A 21,039-nucleotide genomic window follows, 5' to 3' on the forward strand; every position below is an offset into this window, starting at 1 on the left:
GGCTATCCTACACTTTTAAAGACAATTGTCATGTGAATATGCAACCACAACCAGTCATCTTCCAATTCCCTGAGTGACTTTCAGGAGGAAACTTCGTTCATCTTATAGTGCAACATCTTCTCAGGGAGTTACACTTCTAGCATGATTCAGGCAAATTGATTCAAGGTCCTAAAATCACAAAAGAACACAATTGAAAAATATTGCAAGCCATCATCTTATTCTTTATTTTCACAAGGGTCATGGGTATCCTGAAATCTATCCCAGCTGACTTGTCTTTTTATTTTCTGGCTATCTCAAAATTTAATAAGAAAGCAACAAGCCACCGCAAGCACGTCACGGACATAATCTGAGCAAAAACACAAGTAACCAAGCCAGAGGGAGTAAAACATCCTCAAAGTCACCAGATTTATGGCCTCATCCTCAGTAGATCACTGATTGTTTTGGCAATTGCACCCTCACTCAAGAAAGGCCCCTCAGGATTCATAAAGTCCTGGTGTTAGACTAAGCAGTATCTTTAATATCAATCCATTCATGACATCTACATGTTAATTAAATTCTCTAACAAAACAAGTGCATCATGTGTAAGGTATGGTAAAATTTGGAATGTGGATTAAGATAAGATTTGGAATTCTGTGGCGAATTTGATAACCAGTCTAGTTTAAATTTGTTAAAATTGCTAAATGGTCACTTGTTTTATCTGAAAAAAAAAAAAAAAAAATCATATTTGCCAATTTGAAGAATATATTTTTTTTCATAAGTAACTGAAATGTTTTTAAACTTATTGTGTGTAGTTTATTTTCTGTTTCCTTATACTGACCAAGTAAATGTAGAAAAAATGTTCATGAACAACAACAAAAAATACCCAAACATAACATTAAAATAACCATTTAACTGTATATTTAACACTTAATGATATCATTGAAGAAGTTATATTTGCAGGATCTACAGTGCTGGCAAAAAGTATTGGCACCCCTGCAATTTTGTCAGATAATGCTCAATTTCTCCCAGAAAATGATTGCAATTACAAATGGTAGTAATATTTTCATTTATTTTGCTTGCAATGAAAACATACAAAAGAGAATGGGAAAAAAATTAAATCATTATCATTTTACACAAAACTCCAAAAATTTGCCGGACAAAAGTATTGGCACCCTTTGAAAAATCATGTGATGGTTCTCTATTTTGTTACTTACCTGTGGCACATAACAGATGGTGGCGATAACTAAATCAGACTTGCAGCCAGTTAAAATGGATTAAGGTTGACTCAACGTCTTCCCTGTGTCCTTGTGTGTACCACATTAAGAATGAAGACCAAAGAACTGTCTGAGGAATGAGAAACAAAATTGTGAAGAAGCATGGGCAATCTCAAGGCTACAAGTCCATCTCCAAAGACCCCAGCCCATGGCACTGTGGCTAACCTCCCTAGATGTGGACGGAAAAGAAAAATTGGCGAGAGATTTCAACGAAAGATTGTTCGGATGGTGGATAAAGAACCTCGACTAATATCCAAACAAGTTTAAGCTGTCCAGCAGTCCGAGGGTACAACAGTGTCAACCCGTACAATTTGTCGGCATCTGAATGAAAAGGACTGTATGGTAGAATACCCAAGAAGACCCCACTTCTGACCCAGAGACATAAAAAAAAAACAGGCTGGAGTTTTGGGAAAAAACATTTTGGGAGAATGTTCTCTGGTCAGATGAGACAAAAGTAGAGCTTTTTGGGAAAAGGCATCGACATTCGACATAGGGTTTAAAGGAAAAAGAATACGGCCCCCAGAGTCAAACATGGCAGAAGTTCCCTGATTTTTTGGGGTTGCTTTGCTACCTCTGGCATTGGACTGCTTGACCATGTGCATGACGGCATTATGAAGTCTGAAGACTACCAACAAAATTTGCAGCATAATGTAGAGCCCAGTGTGAGAAAGCTGGGTCTCCCTCAGAGGTCATGGGTCTTCCAACAGGACAATGACCCAAAACACACTTCAAAAAGCACTAGAAAATGGTTTGAGGGAAAGCACTGGAGACTTCTAAAGTGGCCAGCAATGAGTCCAGACCTGTATCCCATAGAACACTGTGGAGAGATTTGAAAAGCCAGTTTGGAGAAGGCACCCTACAAATCTGAGAGACCTGGAGCAGTTGACCAAAGAAGAATGGTCCGGCCCATTTTTGGAGCTTTGTGTAAAATGATAATGGTTTAATTTTTTTTCTCTTTTGTGTTTTTTCATTGCTAGCAAAATAAATGAAGATGTTAATACCAAAACTACAAAACTGTAATTGCAATTATTTTCTGGGGGAAATTGAACATTATCTGACAGAATTCCAGGAGTGCCGATACTTTTGGCCAGCACTGTGTCAAACTGAACCAAATGAATGAGTCTTAACATTTTAAGTAATATAAAGATAAATTAGAGAAGAAGATTTGACAACAAATTAAAAGACGATTTGAGTTTGCATACCTATACTTAATTTGTGAAATATTAACTCTGTCACTGCAATTGAGAGTGATAGGCATCAATTTTTTTGGAGATGGGATGTTTGGCATTGGGTGATCATGTTTCCATGCCATTGACAGTGCTAGACATCTACTCCAGTTTGACTGGGGGGCTGACGGCAAATTGAGCGATTGCTGGCAGCCCTCCATTCAAAACGGATTGGACGTCTAGAATCGTCAATGGGATCCTGTTAGTTATTAACAAACATAAATGTGCCCCAACACACAATGGGATAAAGGTTGTGCGCACATGCCCTCTACTGGCCAACTTCTAACCTACCATCAACATATGCACCAATAAGTTTACAATTAATTAATCAGCCCTGATACAAAAACGATGGATGGATGGATGGATGGATGGATGGATGGATGGATGGATGGATGGATGGATGGATGGATGGATGGATGGATGGATGGATGGATGGATGGATGGATGGATGGATGGATGGATGGATGGATGGATGGATGGATGGATGGATGGATGGATGGATGGATGGATGGATGGATGGATGGATGGATGGATGGATGGATACTAGCCCATTTTACATAGCTAAGTTTAAAGACGATTGACGGAGGAATAGGTCTTTGGCGTTAGTGTAAACAAGAAGAACAGCAGCTACTTCAGTGACACCTTGACAAGCATGCGGCCTAATATTTCTACAATGATCTATTCAATTTAGTTGTCTTACAAATATACAAATGTTTTGCCTGATCTTACAAATTCTGCCTGAGTATGTAAAGAATTTATTTCTTTTCTTCAACTGTGTTTAATGCAACTGTAACACTGACTGTAACTTCGATAATGACACAGGAAGTGTAAGAGAAAATAATGATCACACTAACAAAGCTAACTCCAATTTCTCTGAATCCTACAGGGCTGTAGTGAGAGAAACAGATTTGTCAGTGCGTTTGTGTGGTGTGCGCATGTGTGTGTGTAGTCCCATCATCAGTTTATTCGCAGCACAGTTGAGTCTTTATTGCTCAGGTAGAGGCTGATTCCATGAAAGAGTTGCCTATGTTTCCACATCCACCCATGTATGACCACTCCCTGTGTATGTGAGCATGTGTGTGTGTTTTTGTGTGTGCACTGGTCAGAAATGTGTACTGATGCATATTCATACAATGCTGACTTGTTGCCGTGAAAGCCCTTTTTTGATAAACAGCATTAAAAAATAGAAAAAAAATAAAATCTAAAAACGAAGCCTTTAGTTTTTCAGGAAGTGCTATGAGCAGTTAATTATGGTGTCTCATTAGACAAATTTAATGGCACGCATTCAAGCCCTCATATTCTTAAAGTAACATGGTTTAATAATATTTGTACTCACCAAGTAATCTCTAGAACTCTGCATTTGATTTCTACTATTCCAGAATCATTTGTGGTGTTGTTTGTAAAATGGCCACAAAAAAAAACTTTAAAAAACCTGAAAAAATAGGATAAGTTAGAAAGCAGCATGAGGTTTTAAGTGACTCAGTTAGAGCAGAGTGAACACCGGTGTGTCTCTCTTCTCAGTTTAGTAGCCACCTTTTTTCTCCCAGCAGCACCTCCCTCTGCTTGAAGCTCTGTTTTGGAATGTGCTCTGAGACATTTTTATAAGGCAATGAAACAATGAAACCTCCCAAATGTACGAGGTAATTCAAATTGAATTGATTTGTTCATAGTCATCATTCCTATATTACATGTTGGAGCTGATGTTCGGAGTAACAGTTTCAAATATATAAATACAGTATACTCCTACCCTGCACTATAGTAAGATAGTTGAAATGACGAATCAGGCACCCAATTGTAACATCCAATAACATTGGTTTACCATTTGCACATGAAACCAGATTATGGAAGTATTTCCAGTTAATGGAAATTTACCATTTTGCAATATTTTCTCAGTGAGTGTTGGTAGAAATGCCTGTCTGTCTCTGTGTGTGCCTTACAACTGACTGGAGACCAGTTTAGGGTATTGTGCACCTTTTGCCCGAGGTCAGCTGGGATAGGCTCCTGCGACACTGAAAATGATAAGGTGTATTGAAAATGAATGGATGGATGTTGTGGTCCTCGCCTGGACTCCCCCTAACTGTTTTATTTTTGTGATATACTAATGAAATCCCTTTCCCTATTCACCTGCCTCCTAGTAATAATTTACTCCACATCTGTTTGATATACCCCTCTATTTTATTAATTTGATTATCTATTATAAGATATCTTATACACTTCATAATTACAGTGGGGCAAATAAGTATTTAGTCAACCACCAATTGTGCAAGTTCTTGTTCTTCAAAAGATTAGAGGCCTGTAATTGTCAACATGGGTAAACTTCAACCACGAGAGACAGAATATGGGAAAAAACAGAAAATCACATTGTTTGATTTTTAAAGAATTTATTTCCAAATTAGAGTGGAAAATAAGTATTTGGTCACCTACAAATAGGCAAGATTTCTGGCTGTCAAAGAGGTCTAACTTCTTCTAACGAGGCTCCACTCATTACCTGCATTAATGGCACCTGTTTTAACTCGTTATCGGTATAAAAGACACCTGTCCACAATCTCAGTCAGTCACACTCCAAACTCCACTATGGCCAAGACCAAAGAGCTGTCGAAGGACACCAGAGACAAAATTGTAGACCCGCACCAGGCTGGGAAAACTGAATCTGCAATAGGTAAAACGCTTGGTGTAAAGAAATCAACCATGTGAGCAATTATTAGAAAATGGAAGACATAAAAGACCACTGATAATCTCCCTCGATCTGGGGCTCCATGCAAGATCTCATCTCGTGGCGTCAAAATGATAACAAGAACGGTGAGCAAAAATCCCAGAACCACACGGGGGGACCTAGCAAATGACCTACCAAGAGCTGGGACCACAGTAACAAAGGCTGCTATCAGTAACACAATGCGCCGCCAGGGACTCAAATCCTGCACTGCCAGACGTGTCCCCCTGCTGAAGAAAGTACACATCCAGGCCCGTCTGCAGTTTGCTAGAGAGCATTTGGATGATCCAGAAGAGGACTGGGAGAATGTGTTATGGTCAGATGAAACCAAAATAGAACTTTTTGGTAGAAACACAGGTTCTTGTGTTTGGAGGAGAAAGAATACTCAATTGCATCCGAAGAACACCATACCCACTGTGAAGCATGGGGGTGGAAACATCATGCTTTGGGGCTGTTTTTCTGCAAAGGGATCAGGAAGACTGATCCGTGTGAAGGAAAGAATGAATGGGGCCATGTATCTAGAGATTTTGAGTAAAAATCTCCCTCCATCAGCAAGGGCATTGAAGATGAGACGTGGCCAGGTCTTTCAGCATGACACTGATCCCAAACACACAGCCAGGGCAACAAAGGAGTGGCTTCGTAAGAAGCATTTCAAGGTCCTGGAGTGGCCTACCCAGTCTCCAGATCTCAATCCCATAGAAAATCTGTGGAGGGAGTTGAAAGTCTGTGTTGCCCAACGACATCACATCACAAAACATCACTGCTCTAGAGGAGATCTGCATGGAGAATTGGGCCAAAATACCAGCAACAGTGTGTGAAAGCTTGTGAAGAGTTACAGAAAACGTTTGGCCTCCATTATTGCCAACAAAGGGTACATAACAAAGTATTGAGATGAACTTTTGGTATTGACCAAATACTTATTTTCCACCATGATTTGCAAATAAATTCTTTAAAAATCAAACAATGTGATTTTCTGGGGGCTTTTCCACATTCTATCTCTCATGGTTGAGGTTTACCCATGTTGACAATTACAGGCCTCTCTAATATTTTCAAGTGGGAGAACTTAAACAATTAGTGGTTGACTAAATACTTGCCCCTCTGTATACTGACGGGTCACATCTGTCATACACTTGGCCACACCTTCAAGTAGGGGGCCTGCCCACATCCAGCATCAAGAGGAATTACTCTCAAACACACGCACGCAGCAATCTAATGCCGGATTTAGGTTCAAAAAGAGTGATTTGTTTGAGGATTCAAGGTAATTATTATATTTTTCGTACCATGCATGCATTTTGAAACGTTGTGAAAAAAAATCAATGGGAGAAATTAACCTCTACGGCATTGGTGTCATAATTCGCAATATTTACGTAAAATAAATGCTAACTGCCCTTTTTTTGTTGTTGCTTTTAACCAAGAATCGAGACTGTTTTAAATGTTCATATCAATATAGAATTCAGGGATTTAAGCATTTATTCACAAGAACTTTCAACATAAAAAGCTCTTTGTGGTGATAAGGCGGCACTACACTGGCTTAAAGACTAGCAGCACATTTGACATATTTACGTAAAATAAAAGCTAACTGACCAGTTCTTTACTGTATTAACAATGAATGGAGACTGTTTTACGTCCATATCTACTAAGAATTCAGGGATTCAAGCATTTATTCACAAGAATTTTCAACGTAAAAAGCTCTTTGTGGTGATAAGGCGGCACTACAGTGGCTTAAAGACTTCCAGCTCATTCGACATATTTAAGCAAAATAAATGCTAACTGCCTGTTTTTTTTTTGTTGTTGTTGCTTTTAACCAAGAATCGAGACTGTGTTACATCCATATCTATAAAGAATTGAGGGATTTAAACATTTATTCACTAGAATTTTCAACGTAAAAAGCTCTCTGTCTGTGTTTCCACTTGGTCAGCTTTGACGGAGAAAGGCCCCCCCATTAATCGGCCGCGCGCCCAGTGTCCTGTCAATATCATTATGAAGTCTATGGATATCTATATACAGTATTTAATACATTTTTATTTTAACACGTGATTCTCAGCGGTTTACTCGGGGGTGAAAGTGGTTAGAATTTCTTGTCGGAACTCCCTGACATAACGTTTGGCATGTAGCCTTTTTTTTTTTTTTTTGGAGCGGGGGGGGGCGGGGGGGGCTAAAACCACCGAAATGCAAAATCTGCTTTTGGCACAGTTATAATGATGGCACTAAATGCGTTAGTAGACAGCCGCCATCTTAAAGCAGTAGACTTTTTAGGACGGCTCTGTTGTAGAGAACCTTCCTAGCGAACCTAAGTAACTTTTTATCTAAAATACTTCTAAATCGGCAAAATCTTGACTTGAATCTATCTTTAAATGATGAAACAGTTTTAAAACTTTCATATGTCGAAAGTAGAGAGAAGGGAACAAATGCAATAATGGGAGCAATTTTAACAACTTTTAACAGTTGATTCAGGGTAAAGGGTAAATTAGGGTAAAGAATTGGGCTCGGGCCAATTGTACCAAAAACCTTCACATAGTGTGGCCAATGTTTTTTTTTTTTTTTTTTTTTTTTTTTTTGTGGGAAAAAAAAAAGTAATTATCACCAATTACTTTGCCAAGTAACTAATTACTCTTACATTCAGGTAATTGAGTTACTAACGCAATTACTTTTTGGGAGAAGTAATTTGTAACTATAATTAATTACTTTTTTTCAGTAAGATTAACAACACTGATTATAACACACTATAAAACACAACAAGTTTCACACACACAGTGGTTAGCACGTCCCCCTCACATTTCTGAGATCAAGGATTCAATCCCGGGCTCCGGCATTCCTGTGTGGAGTTTGCATGTTCTCCCCATGCCTGCATGGGTTATCTCCAGGTAGTCCGGTTTCCCCCACATCCCAAAAACATGCATGGTAGGCTGATCGAACACTCTAAATTGTCCCCAGGAATGACTGTGTGCGCAAATGGTTGTTAGTGTCCTTGTGCCTTGCGATTAGTTGGCAAACGAATCAAAGTGTACCCCACATACTGCCCATAGTTAGATGGGATTGGCTCCACCACCCCCATGACCCTTGTGAGGATATGAGGCTCGGGAAATAATTGAATGAATGAAAGGTTTCACACATACATTAGGCGACTGCATTACACTAGAACAAGGCATAACAGAGAAACTGATTTTCATTCAAAGTTGCATTTTTTCACTGATTTACAAAATTCCACCTAAAACTCCGTCTAATTTTTATTTTCCCTCATTTACTCAAATCTAAAAACAAAACCTCAATTTTAAATATTCAAGAATGTAAGATGTACTATAAAACTGAAGATAATGTAATCGTTGACTTTTTTTTCTTTTTCTAATAAAAGACAAAAATAACATACATTAACAAAACATTAAGTACAAATGAGTTACATTATGCACAGGGAAATGGAGTATACTGTATTTTGAAGACAAAGCAAACATTAACTTTTTTAATTATAAGGAAATATATAAGTAGGCTTACATAAATGTACAAAAGTAAGTCCAAAGTGCACTTTAACATGGAAATTGTTCTGAACCTCCAAAATAAAATAAAATAAAAATAAAATAAACCTCATCAACTCTTTCCTTTTTCTCATAGATCTGATCGATCATCTGTTGCATTTCCCCTTTAATTCAACATGCTTGTTTTTTCCCTCTATTTGTTGTTCCAAGAAAACGTGCATTTGAACCAATCAGCGCTAACCATCCATGCTGATCACATGTCGGTATGTCAGCCAATTGAATGGACAGCAGAGTCCTGTTTTTTTTTTTTTTCTGACGCGACCTGTCAGATACAGAGAGACGCTGGGAAGAACTATGTAGAATAAATAAATGAATAATAAATATCGGTGGAAACGGATTACGTTACACAAGCTCTTTATGAGGCTTGTTATTAACACTTTTGTATGTAAATCTGACGTTAGTAGATTGTTCTTATTGGAGATGCGTGTGTGGCAGCGTGGCAGGGTTTTTTTTAAACATGGGTTTTTGACAGTTGCCGTCATATTTTCGGGATCAAAGTACCATATGCCAGAACGGCGTTCTGGCCCCAAAACTCATGCCGAAACGTTTTTCCGGCCCGTTCCAGCCCACTTTCACCCATGAGTTCACCTCAAATTCATTGGGTGTTTCAACCATAACCATAACACATAATTTCATCAGTAAAACTAGCATGGTGACACATTCAAGTAAGAGTCCTGTTTTAAAAGTTGCTGTAGGCATCTCATTCCAATTTTTGTAAAATGTAAGCCTAACATGTAGTGTATTGGGGTTCATCATTTCGAAAAGAACTCCCAAACATTGTCAGTACGTATTACTATATGTCATTAGAAGAATGACATGACAAAATGTTTGCATTCTATGTTAGAAATCTATTGCAAAGACCATTGGGAATTAGTTTTTCCATTTTATAATTTCAACAGTTCATATCCTGTGGTTTCTATTGACTTGCAACACCACTATCATCTCTATTTATGTTGTAAGATTCTCAAGTATTTTCTGAGAGTGGCGCAACACACATGCCTGTAAAAATAAAAACAAGAAATTAAAACAGACAAGTGCATTTATTGATGCTTGCAGATATTTACATCATGGGTTTTTGTTCCTCAAAAAGTGGACATTTTCATTTTCACATGTGTTGCACGATGACACATTTGATGTCATTTTTTAAAAATTCATTTGTGTTTTTTTTTTTTACTTTTGTGCTCAGTTTGGCAGTGTTTTGCTTGGTGAAAAATAGTGGAATGTAAAATACAGAATACCCGGTCCTAATCTGGGTGGTGCATCTGTGGTGAGCTTTCATGTAGAGTGCATTCATCTTCAGCATAGAATCACAAGGTTGTTGCAATCACAGGACACTTCATTAGGTACACCTGCACAATCTGCTGAAACCCACTCCAGGCGCTCCAAAAGATTAGCAGGGATTAAAGTGGTTTATAACGCTCAATTGATATGTTTATTATTGTGGTGTTTAAGTGCACTAAGGGATGCTCAGGATATTTAGGCCTAAAACCACAACCACAAAAACAGCTCTTAGTATAATGTATAACCACAAGAATAAACATACTCTTAACCTGAGTGTTACCATTTTTATAAAGGCATTTTTTTCTCCATACAAATCTTGTATATTTCATTTCTTTAGATGGTATCAATGTGGTGGAATGGTAATGGCAAGTAAATACTGTATAAGGGCTGGGTGGTGGTATTCAGTTAAACATGTGAAATGTGTTTAGGATTATGGAACCTTGATGGAGCCCTAATCAAACACAAAAAAGATCAAATACTGAAAAATACAACAAGATTTTAAAGGAGCTGATTGGTTTAACTCATTGGCTGACATTCACGAACGCAAGCTCTCCCAGCCAAAATCAGATTGGCTGTCAATCACCATCAATGGCACTGAAATATGATTATTCATAGTGTTGAAGCTAACGCCCTTACATTTGTTACGTTACATAACGAAACTAGTTTTTGCTGTACATTGTAACGTAACGCGGTACATTGTTCATTCTATAACGGCAATTGAACGGGCGTTATTTATTTTCCGTGATTCAAGTGTCCAAGTCTCCCCCTGCAGCGCCATGGGTCAATGTTTCACTTTACAGACATCTCCGCTGTAATGGCTCTTCTCACATGATCACAGCATGTACCAGAAAAGGTTATTGATTCGCTAACATGGGGCAGGATGTCAGGGTAAGCCAATCAGAGAAAGTCTGACAGAGTACGCGGGGTAATGTATGTCTAGTTTGGCTGTACTAAGCACAGACACACAAACCCAGTCCACGCACACACAAAAAACTCCGTTTGACCGAACACTAACACACGCTGCAATGGCAAGTGTGCATGACACTGGGAGTGAAGGTTTTTCAGGGTGGAAATACGAACATTTAAAATATATATATATGTATATATATACAGTTGTGGTCAAAAGTTTACATACACTTGTGAAGAACATAATGTCATGGCTCTCTTGAGTTTCCAGTTATTTCTACAACTCTGATTTTTCTCCGATAGAGTGATTGGAACAGATACTTCTTTGTCACAAAAAACATTCATGAAGTTTGGTTCTTTTATGACTTTATTATGGGTTAACAGAAAAAGTGATCAAATCTGCTGGGTCAAAAATATACATACATGGATCTGAAAAAGCGAATCCTTGACTTGAACAAGTCAGGAAAGTCACTTGGAGCCATTTCAAAGCAGCTGCAGGTCCCAAGAGCAACAGTGCAAACAATTGTTTGTAAGTATAAAGTGCATGGCACTGTTTTGTCACTGCCACGATCAGGAAGAAAACGCAAGCTATCACCCGCTGCTGAGAGAAAATTGGTCAGGAGGGTGAAGATTCAACCGAGAATCACCAAAAAGCAGATCTGCCAAGAATTAGAAGCTGCTGCAACACAGGTGTCAGTGTCCACAGTCAAGCGTGTTTTGCATCTCCATGGACTGAGAGGCTGCCGTGCAAGAAGGAAGCCCTTGCTCCAAAAGCGGCACCTTAAGGCTTGACTGAAGTTTGCTGCTGATCACATGGACAAAGATAAGACCTTCTGGAGGAAAGTTCTGTGGTCAGACGAAACAAAAATCGAGCTGTTTGGCCACAGTGCCCAGCAATATGTTTGGAGGAGAAAAGGTGAGGCCTTTAACCCCAAGTACACCATGCCTACTGTCAAGCACGGTGGTGGTAGTATTATGCTGTGGGGCTGTTTTGCTGCCAATGGAACTGGTGCTTTACAGAAAGTAAATGGGATAATGAATAAGGAGGATTACCTTCAAATTCTTCAAGATAACCTAACGTCATCAGCCCGAAGAATGGGTCTTCGGCGCAGTTGGGTGTTCCAACAGGACAATGACCCCAAACACACATCAAAAGTGGTATTGGAAAGGCTAAATCAGCCTAGAATTAAGGTTTTCGAATGGCCTTCCTAAAGTCCTGACTTAAACCCCAGTGAGAACTTGTGGACAATGCTGAAGAAACAAGTCCATGTCAGAAAGCCATCAAATTTAACTGAACTGCACCAATTCTGTCAAGAGGAGTGGTCAAAGATTCAACCAGAAGCTTGCCAGAAGCTTGTGGATGGCTACCAAAAGCGCCTAATTGAAGTGAAAATGGCCAATGGACATGTTACCAAATATTAGCGCTGCTGTATGTATATTTTTGACCCAGCAGATTTGATCACTTTTTCTGTTCACCCATAATAGTCATAAAAGAACCAAACTTCATGAATGTTTTTTGTGACAAAGAAGTATCTGTTCCAATCACTCTATCAGAGAAAAATCATAGTTGTAGAAATAACTGGAAACTCAAGAGAACCATGACATTATGTTCTTCACAAGTGTATGTAAACTTTTGACCACAACTGTATATTATGTACCGTACATAGAGTGTTGTTAATCTTACTTTAAAAAAAGAATTAATTGCAGTTACAAATTACTTCTCCCAAAAAGTAATTGAGTTAGTAACTCAGTTACCTGAATGTAAGAGTAATTAGGTACTTGGCAAAGTAACTGATGTTACTTTTCATGTTTTTTTTTTCCATTTCATTTAAAAAATAAATAAATAAATAAACATAGGTCACACTATGTGAAGTTCAAAGAGTTTTTGGCACAACTGGTCCTAGCCCAGATCTTTACCCTAAACTTAACTAGACACAGGGGTATTGCGGATATTGCGATAACTAGATAGTAACCTTTGCTCTGTTTGGAAGTCATTTAATGTTGTGAATCAATTGCCTGGCACGCCCAGACTGTTCTCCCTGTATTTTTCAAACACTGTGAGAATAGTCTGGGACCCAGCCCATTAACGGCCTCTCGAGCAAGAAGAAAATCAACCGTCCAATCAGATTCGTTTATTTGCGTGACGTGTTCTTAACGAGCAACGCCACTCTTCCGCGTCAGAAGTCGTCTCCACAACAGCACAGATGGCGAACAGGAGAGCCGAGAATGTGTTCCAATCCACAGTAAAATCGATTTTAAATGACCAAAAACACATCGACAAAAGTCATTTACAACAGTCTGTCTCGCGCTAGCCATGTTAAATAAACTCCGCTCTCCTCGTATGTGTACTTCCGCACGCAAGTCCCTTGTCGCTTTACTAACGGCACGTCCGCCCGTCACTGATTGGTCCACTCCGCTGTCTGTTTGCTGTGGCTTGCTCCGCCCTGGAAATTTTATCCGCTGAATGGTGGCCAGACTCAATAGCTGGAACAGCGGTGAGTCTGGTGTACCAGGCTAGTGAATCAACAGTTAAAGTTGTTAAAATTGCTCCCGTTATTACATTAGTTCCCTTCTTCGACCTGTGAAAGCTTTAAAACTTTTTCATCATTTAAAGATAGATTCAAGTAAGATTTTGCCGATTTAGGAGTATTTTAGATAAAAGGTTACTTAGGTTCGCTAGGAAGGTTCTCTACAACAGAGCCTTCCTGAGAAATCAACTGCTTTAAGATGGCGGCTGTTTACTAATGCCAGTGAGTCTGTCATTTCGCTTCTAGTTCTCTATAGATGTGATATCTATCGCAGCATCATGTGGGCTAGTTTGTAGGCTATCGGCTACAGTCAGTTATTATTGGAGCCACCTTGCATCGCGTTTGCGACGGCGTGACAACTCCCCCCCCCCACTCCCGCTCTGCTTTCTCCGTGAGTCCGTGTCTCTCACTTTTTTTGCGCCATTCAACCAGACTAGTAACGTACAGTAACGCCCGCCTTTATATCCTCAGTAACAGTAACGGCGTTTCAAAGATGAGAAAATTAATTTGATTACTTATTACAGAAAACAATAACACCATTAGTAACACCGTTATATTCTAACGCTGTTATTAACAACACTGGGTATATATATTTTAAAGTTAAGTAACTTAAAGTAGTTACTTTCATAATTAAGGGTGTTAAAAAAGATCGATTCTGAGATACATTGTGATATTATGTCACACAATTCTTGTATTGATTCAAAATACGTCTGTATCAATCCTTACATGTGTGGTTTTGGTGGAAATAAACAATTTCCTGGCAGCACTTCTACTCCTGTCCAGTAGTTGGCAGCGCGCAGCAGCATTGCTTTGCAGTCTGATGAAGTAACACAAACATTATAATCATCCGAGTAGAGATTTGTGTACGTCGCCCCCTAGTGGTTGGCCACTATTACTGGGGTGTTTACACACCTCTAGAAGTGTCAGTCAATGTAAACACTAACATTAGCTGCTGTCGAGTTCTGTAATGGCAGGCGGGGTACTTCCGGTTGTTTTGACATGATTAGTCCTTTTATAAGTCTGAAATTTGGGCTCATTTTGGCTTTTACTGCAAAAACGGAGGCATGGAGTATTTAGGATCCTACATTTATGCAGGTTTGGACTAAAGCATGTTTGCACTAAATAAAGAGAAAATGGTATAATGAAAGCCATACGTGTTCAAACATTAAACAAAAACATTTTTACTTGAGTGCTGGATGAAGTTTCAGCAATAAATTGATATAAATGTACTTTTATGCATACGCGGAGATTGAGGGCAGGCAGGTGTGGCAGTGCCCCCCCAGTGGCCGAAAAATGCTTTTATATGAATTTCCTAATTATATGAATTTAAAATAATGCCCGAACTAGTAAAGTGTTATCTATGAAAGTTGTAAAGCAATAAAACAGCAAAAATGAATAAAATGAGCAAGAATCCTACAAATTTTTTCATAATGGATCAAAATTATTTTTCGAACTGATCACGTGACTAGCAGTTTAGAGACGGTCCAATTGCTTTGCTTAGCCAAAAATCCACCTGAGGAGGCTTGACGTATATTTGGAATGTCTTTTTTCTGTGTTTTGCCACTCCCTCCTACAAAGGTCAAACAGCGCCTATGCTTTTATGTCTATTTGATTCTTTTTTTCTAAAGTGATATACAAATATCGTGATACAAATCGTATCGCAAGATATGAGGCAATACACACCCCTATTCATAATTGAATAACTAGTAATTAGTTTCTTTTTCAGAAAAGTACAGTAACTATAACTTAACTATAACTGTAACTTATTTTTTCAAAAGTAACTTAACAACACTAATCATTCAGTGGTAGTCCTCCCTGTTTAAATGGTTTGGATGTCTATAGCCGTCAATGGGAGCCAATGAGTCAATCAGCATTGTGTCATCTACTCTAGTATTCGCTAAGGTGGAAATGCCTACTTTTTAAAATTTATATTCATAAGATACCATATTCTCATTATTAGTTACTGTTATATAAGCTTTCTAGATTTGGTCAATTTAATGTTTTTCAGAAAGGGATAATACGAAGGATTCCCACGACAGTGAAGATTTATTTACCAACCTATTTGATGTTTGACTTATTAGGGAACATTAAATTAATACAATCTAGTTGGAGTTTGTGCGCAGTAATACAGAACTTGTTCAAGTTAGACCATTAAAAAATAGTCTGTGTCCATATTTGATCAAATACAGTATCCATCTTGTCTTCAGTGCTTTGTTCTCTTCAAAGGTAGTTTTCTTCACAGCATGTTGACATAATACCTCAATGCGGCAATAAACGTCTTGGTAGCATCACTTAGGTCAACAAAACAGAAAAAAAGCTCTTGACCACACTGGAGGGAAGATGTGGAGGTGTGCGAGTAAAGGATATAAAAATAAGAGCGATGGAGGGATGTGTGGGTGGCTGTGCATAATTTCCACTTCAGAAGGCACCGCCGTGTTGCCGTCTCAGAGGCGGTTGCCTGGAAACAGCATCCCCCTCCATGAGTCTTTTTCTGGGTGCTCAGCTAACCCGAAGTGCTGTGGTGGTGCCGCGTCGTTCCGTCAGCTTACACCAGTTCGTCCAGCAGGGTACCGATGCTGTGGTGCTGCTCTGGGGGGCCGGCGATGGGTTTGTTGCACATGGGGCAGACGCAGCGTACCTCCAACCACTTTACGAGACACCTGCAGACACCCACGCAATACACCTCTTATAGACATCACGACATAGCAAGTAAGGAAACCTAATACAGCGGTTCCTCAGAATACAAAATTCATTTGTTCCGGAGTGGCTTTCATATCATGAATTATTCTATATAATGAATCACGTTTCACAAAATCACCTCATTCATTCTAAGCTCTACTAAAACACCACATTAAATTTCTTGCAATGCCTTATGATTGCCTGTCTTTATTTTAATTACTTTGTCACCCCATAGTGGCACTTAAGTTTAACTAATTTTTGGTTCCAGCTCATTCTACAGATGTTATCATATGACTACTCAAGCTCATAGCAAACATGGAGTGCTAAAAGACGAGCTGACTTCTGCAGCCATTGCTTGCTACTTCATATCACTGTTTGAGCATTGATAAAGCATCACTTGTATGTTTTATTCATATAAATTAGTAATGTTTAGCACATTGTGGTGTGTCTATTTTATATGTTTACATTCATAGTCAAACGTAGTTGTGGTTTTAGGAGTTAGAACTCTATTACCCAGTGTGTAATGGGATTACACATGGGGCCACGGGATGTTATATAGAGGGAGGTTACTCTACAAAGCACAACTGTTAGAGTTAAAACGAAACTGTCCGTTAAACATTTGGGTATGATTTGCATGCCTTGTGTGCTTATTAGTTTAACACAGTAGTTATATTATTGCATTCTTGTGAGCAGGAATTATCTATTACAGTACATATTATCTTTCAGATGATAAATAATTTTTTTGTAATATGAAGCGAAAAAAGCTTTAAAAACTTTTGGTAAAATCATTTTTTTCGTGCACCAAAGTATTAGTATCTCAAGGTACCACTGTACTTGTTGCATGTAAGTTATAGTCTTCTTTTGTTTAATATACAGTACATGAGCATTACAGTATGTTGCACATTGCGGTATGTATCTTGCGCTTGTTTAAATTTTCTAGTCAAACATAGTAGCATTATCGCATTGTGACGAGCGGGAATGATCTATTACAGTATGTATAAGCTTTTGTACATTGAATAGTTTTTTAAATAAGATTAGGAATAGAATAGAATAGAATAGAATAGAATAGAATAGAATAGCCCTTTGTTGTCATTACACAGTTGTACAAGGTAATTGTGGAGCATCTCCCTTTACAGTGCAGGATAAGTAAAAGTCTCAAAAGTTGATTGTAAGTATAAAAGTGTAAGATCTTAATAAATATAAATATAAAATGTGTGTGAGGTAGTCCTATGTTCAGGCAGGGCAAATAATCGAAGTGAAGTCGCAGCAGTTTGAAGTGAAGGCATTGAATATTGCACGTTAAGTATTGCACATAGAATATGTGTGAATATAAGTAAAGTAGCAGCAGTTATAAAAGTGAAGGTATTGAATATTGCACGTTAAAATTGCATGTGAGTTCATATTGCACATAGTATATTGCATGTAAGTGAATATTGGATATTAGGTGATGTGGTGTTACATATGGCAGTTCGGGGCGGAGATGGCTTTAGCAAAGAAACTGTTCTTTAGTCTGTTTGCTCTAGCTTTTAAACACCTATGGCGTCTCCCAGAGGGGAGCAGTTCAAATAGCTGGAAACCAGGATGTGAGTTGTCCTTGAGGATGTTTAGAGCTCTGCTGAGGCACCGGGAGGAGTAGATGTCCATTTTAAGTGTCCAAATTAAGTGAATAAAGCGATGAAAACCCTTTCATAAAATGAATTTTTTGAGTAGTGAAGCTTTCATATCTCGATGAACCACTGTACTAGACAACAGGGGTCTCCAACCTATTCCACAAAGGCCCACTGTGGGTGCAGGATTTCATTCCAACCAAACAAGATGACATCTTTTCACCAATCTGGTGTTTTACAAGGACCAGTTTGGACACCCCTGCCTTAGATCATGCAGGTTCTACTAATGCTTCTTGCATCTTTCAGAAAAGCACACAATGATGTCATCAGTACTTTGAGGCATGGAAACTTCCAGGCAGCAACAGCAAACACAATGGAAGTCGAAGGAGCGACTATTTTTAGCAAACGGGAGGGGATGTTGCCAATATCTTTCAAAGATAGTTGTTAAATAACGATGGAGGGAAAGAATATGAATATTTGAGCATGAGCATACATCTATGAACAAAATGACAACCTGTCTTTGTATACTTACTTTCGGTGGAAAGCGTGTTGGCATGGCAACACTCCCAGCTCATCTTTCACTTTGAAATCCTCCAGACAAACGGCGCAAGTCTGCTGTGTGAATGAGAGACAGCACGCTCAGCTACCTTTTTCAAATTATGGCCCGTTGGTTTTATTTTGAAAGACAAACTATCAGATTGCGGTGCATTCTTACCCCGTGCACGTTCAACCTCTTTGGGTCTCCTTTCAAAACCACCTGTAAAGTCATACACACACGTATAAATTACACATGTTTAAATCAGAAAAATTGTAGAATATTAAATAGGGCAAGAAAGTGTACCTCTCTGTATCCAAACCGCTCACTCTGGGCCTGGTGTCGAAGTTTGCTGCGGGAGAAATGATTTTAAACATTTTAAACATTTTGACCAACAGTGTCCAAAAAAATTAGAATTTACTTATTCTTAAACCCAAGGTTGAAACATTTTCTTTGCCCAAACCTCTCCAAACATTGGCCCCATATTCTACCAACATTGAATGGCTGAGCCAAAATAGTTTGGAAATTTAGATGAGAAATTTAGATCGATTAAGTGTATTTCAGGAAAAATCTCCCAAATAGACATGTGCTGATTACCAGTTTCAAGGTATACTGTGGTATGAAAACGTCACTGCTTCAAAACCACAAAAAAGTTCCGTAATACCGTCCCTATGGTATTAACTATTTTTTTATGTCCCAACAATGCAGGGAGAAATCCCTCACTTGCAGCTGCAAGGCTCAGCCCTCTGCCACCAGTTGTTGCTCCTTGTCAGTGAGTCAGCTGTGCTACACGATGGCTGGAGGAGGTGAAACTCCTGAACTTTTCCCCCATCAAAAAAAACAAAATTGCTGGTATGGGAATACTTTTGGCAACAGAAAAGTTACAGACCGCCGCAGCTTAGAGGAGGAGGGCCATCGAAATGTAAACTTGTTCACGGAGGGTGGCTGCTGATGAGGCAACACCTCCAATATGATTTCGCATTTATATAAAATTAAAGGGTAGTAAACACTGTCATGAACGTTTCCCACCAGCTACAAGAGTTAACTCCAGCGTGTTTAGTGTGTCTAGCGGTAGTAAAACATTTGGTGATACGAGTCATACACACGTGCTTTTTATTGGAAATAATTAAAATATTTTTGTTCTGGTGGTAATATTGTTGAGATGTGGCTGTGGGTTTACTCTCACCTAAGGGACTGCATTTATTTTAATTGTATTTAGAATATTTCAGTTATTTTTTTGTTATATTTTTTATGTACAGTATTTTGAATTGACATTATACTTATGTTCCAATTTGCTAATGTTTTGGGGGGGAAAAATCCTGCTCAATGGATTTTTTTTTTTTTTTTTTTTTAACCAGATATGTCAAAGTAACACATCTTAGAGCTGTAATTGCAATACCGTGAAACCGTGATATTTCTGCTTATGGTTATCATACTGTCAGAATCTCATACCGGCACATGCCTACTACACAAAACACTTTACATTCCATCATAGTATTCAGTTAGATAGTTGCTTCCTGGTCATGTCTGCAGCTCCCACCTCTTTCTCCTGATTGGCCTGCCATCAAAGAAGACGACCGATCTACATTACGCTATAGTTTGATGTATTGGTTTGTGGAAGAGCAAAAACATCCCGTCAAGAAAAGCTTTCCTCTTCTCCTAATGAAGAAATTAAGTGTATTTGCAACAAATTTTCAGAAATCGACCTACTTACAAAAATACGTTTTGCACTCTGACATTGTATTCAAGCAGATAGTTGCTTCCTGGTCACGTCTACAGCTCCCTACAGCTTTCTGCTGATTGGCTCAAACATCAGATGACTGGGGAAGTGGTTGGACAGTCGATGTTTGCAAAATAATATAATGGATGTTGGGATCAATGAATGAAGAAGTACTGTCTCACTTGCTAAGTTAGCCACTAAGGGAGTTTCATAAAATCGATTATTAGATGCATCGCGATTCGACTCGTGACGATTCGAGTACGATTCATAAAGGTTAAAAAACGACGATAGTACTCTCCATTTACCATAACTTTATGACAGCTGCTCGTAGCGGAACGAAATTCAAGACACGTCTGCCGCCTTTACCAGATGCACGCACAACGTTATGATGGATGCTGCCGGTTACTGAGCAAGAGATTCACTCCTTTTCAAAAGACTGGAAAATAAATTTATGTGTGAGACAGGTAGGCCCCGGCAGTCGCGCTTCTGTGCTGTATTTTTTAGCTCGAGAGGGGAAGAGAGATAGTTTGCTGCTCCTAGTCTTTCAGATGTCCGTCAGTAGTTTCAAGTCATGTCAATTGAAAACTCTCCTGAGTGTGTTGCTAAGATCCGTGTGTTAGGTTTTGTGTTGGGTTTTTCCTAGTGTGACTTGTCTCTGTGATTACCCATTGATTTCACCTGTGTGTGTTCTCCCAGCGTATCCTGCAATCTGCATCCACCTGTGTTACCCAGCTGTTCCTCGTCTCATTACCCCTTGTCTGCGTGTGTATATAATGACCCAGTTCCTTGTCACCCCTTGTTGCGTCATTGTCTATGTCCGTCTTTGCAAACTTCAAGTCCATTCCAAGCCCTCGTGTACCAGTCCCTCTGATTTAAGTAAGTTTTGGTTTGAACATTGCCTTTTTGATCCCTAGTCCTTTTGTTTGTACTTTGTGCTTTTGGTTAGTTGTTATTAAAACGTGTTTTGAGTTCTCCTCCACCTGCCTCGCTGCCTTTTTGTTTCCCTGCAATTGGGTCCACACAACCTGCCTGCCTGCCCGCACTCCCTGACAGAATGACGCAAC

At 38.9% G+C, this 21,039-nt stretch overlaps 1 protein-coding gene across 2 annotated transcripts in view; it reads right to left on the reverse strand.

Moving 5' to 3' along the window:
* Window positions 1-12,523: 12,523 nt before the first annotated feature.
* The window catches only part of rnf122 (ring finger protein 122), a 43,967-nt gene continuing 35,451 nt past the window's right edge, over window positions 12,524-21,039 (reverse strand). Inside the window, exons 3-6 of one of the 2 annotated variants that reach the window (XM_057832407.1) lie at window positions 18,562-18,607; window positions 18,436-18,477; window positions 18,253-18,332; window positions 12,524-16,094 (exon numbers count right to left, since the gene is read on the reverse strand). In XM_057832407.1, coding sequence (XP_057688390.1) covers window positions 15,980-16,094; window positions 18,253-18,332; window positions 18,436-18,477; window positions 18,562-18,607 — 283 coding nt within the window. In that variant the 3' untranslated portion in view covers window positions 12,524-15,979. Of the gene's footprint in view, window positions 16,095-18,252; window positions 18,336-18,435; window positions 18,478-18,561; window positions 18,608-21,039 lie in introns of both variants that reach the window. The other variant, XM_057832406.1, reaches the window with a different exon arrangement.

This window comes from Corythoichthys intestinalis, chromosome 3, assembly GCF_030265065.1.
Source record: "Corythoichthys intestinalis isolate RoL2023-P3 chromosome 3, ASM3026506v1, whole genome shotgun sequence".
Taxonomy (NCBI): domain Eukaryota; kingdom Metazoa; phylum Chordata; class Actinopteri; order Syngnathiformes; family Syngnathidae; genus Corythoichthys; species Corythoichthys intestinalis.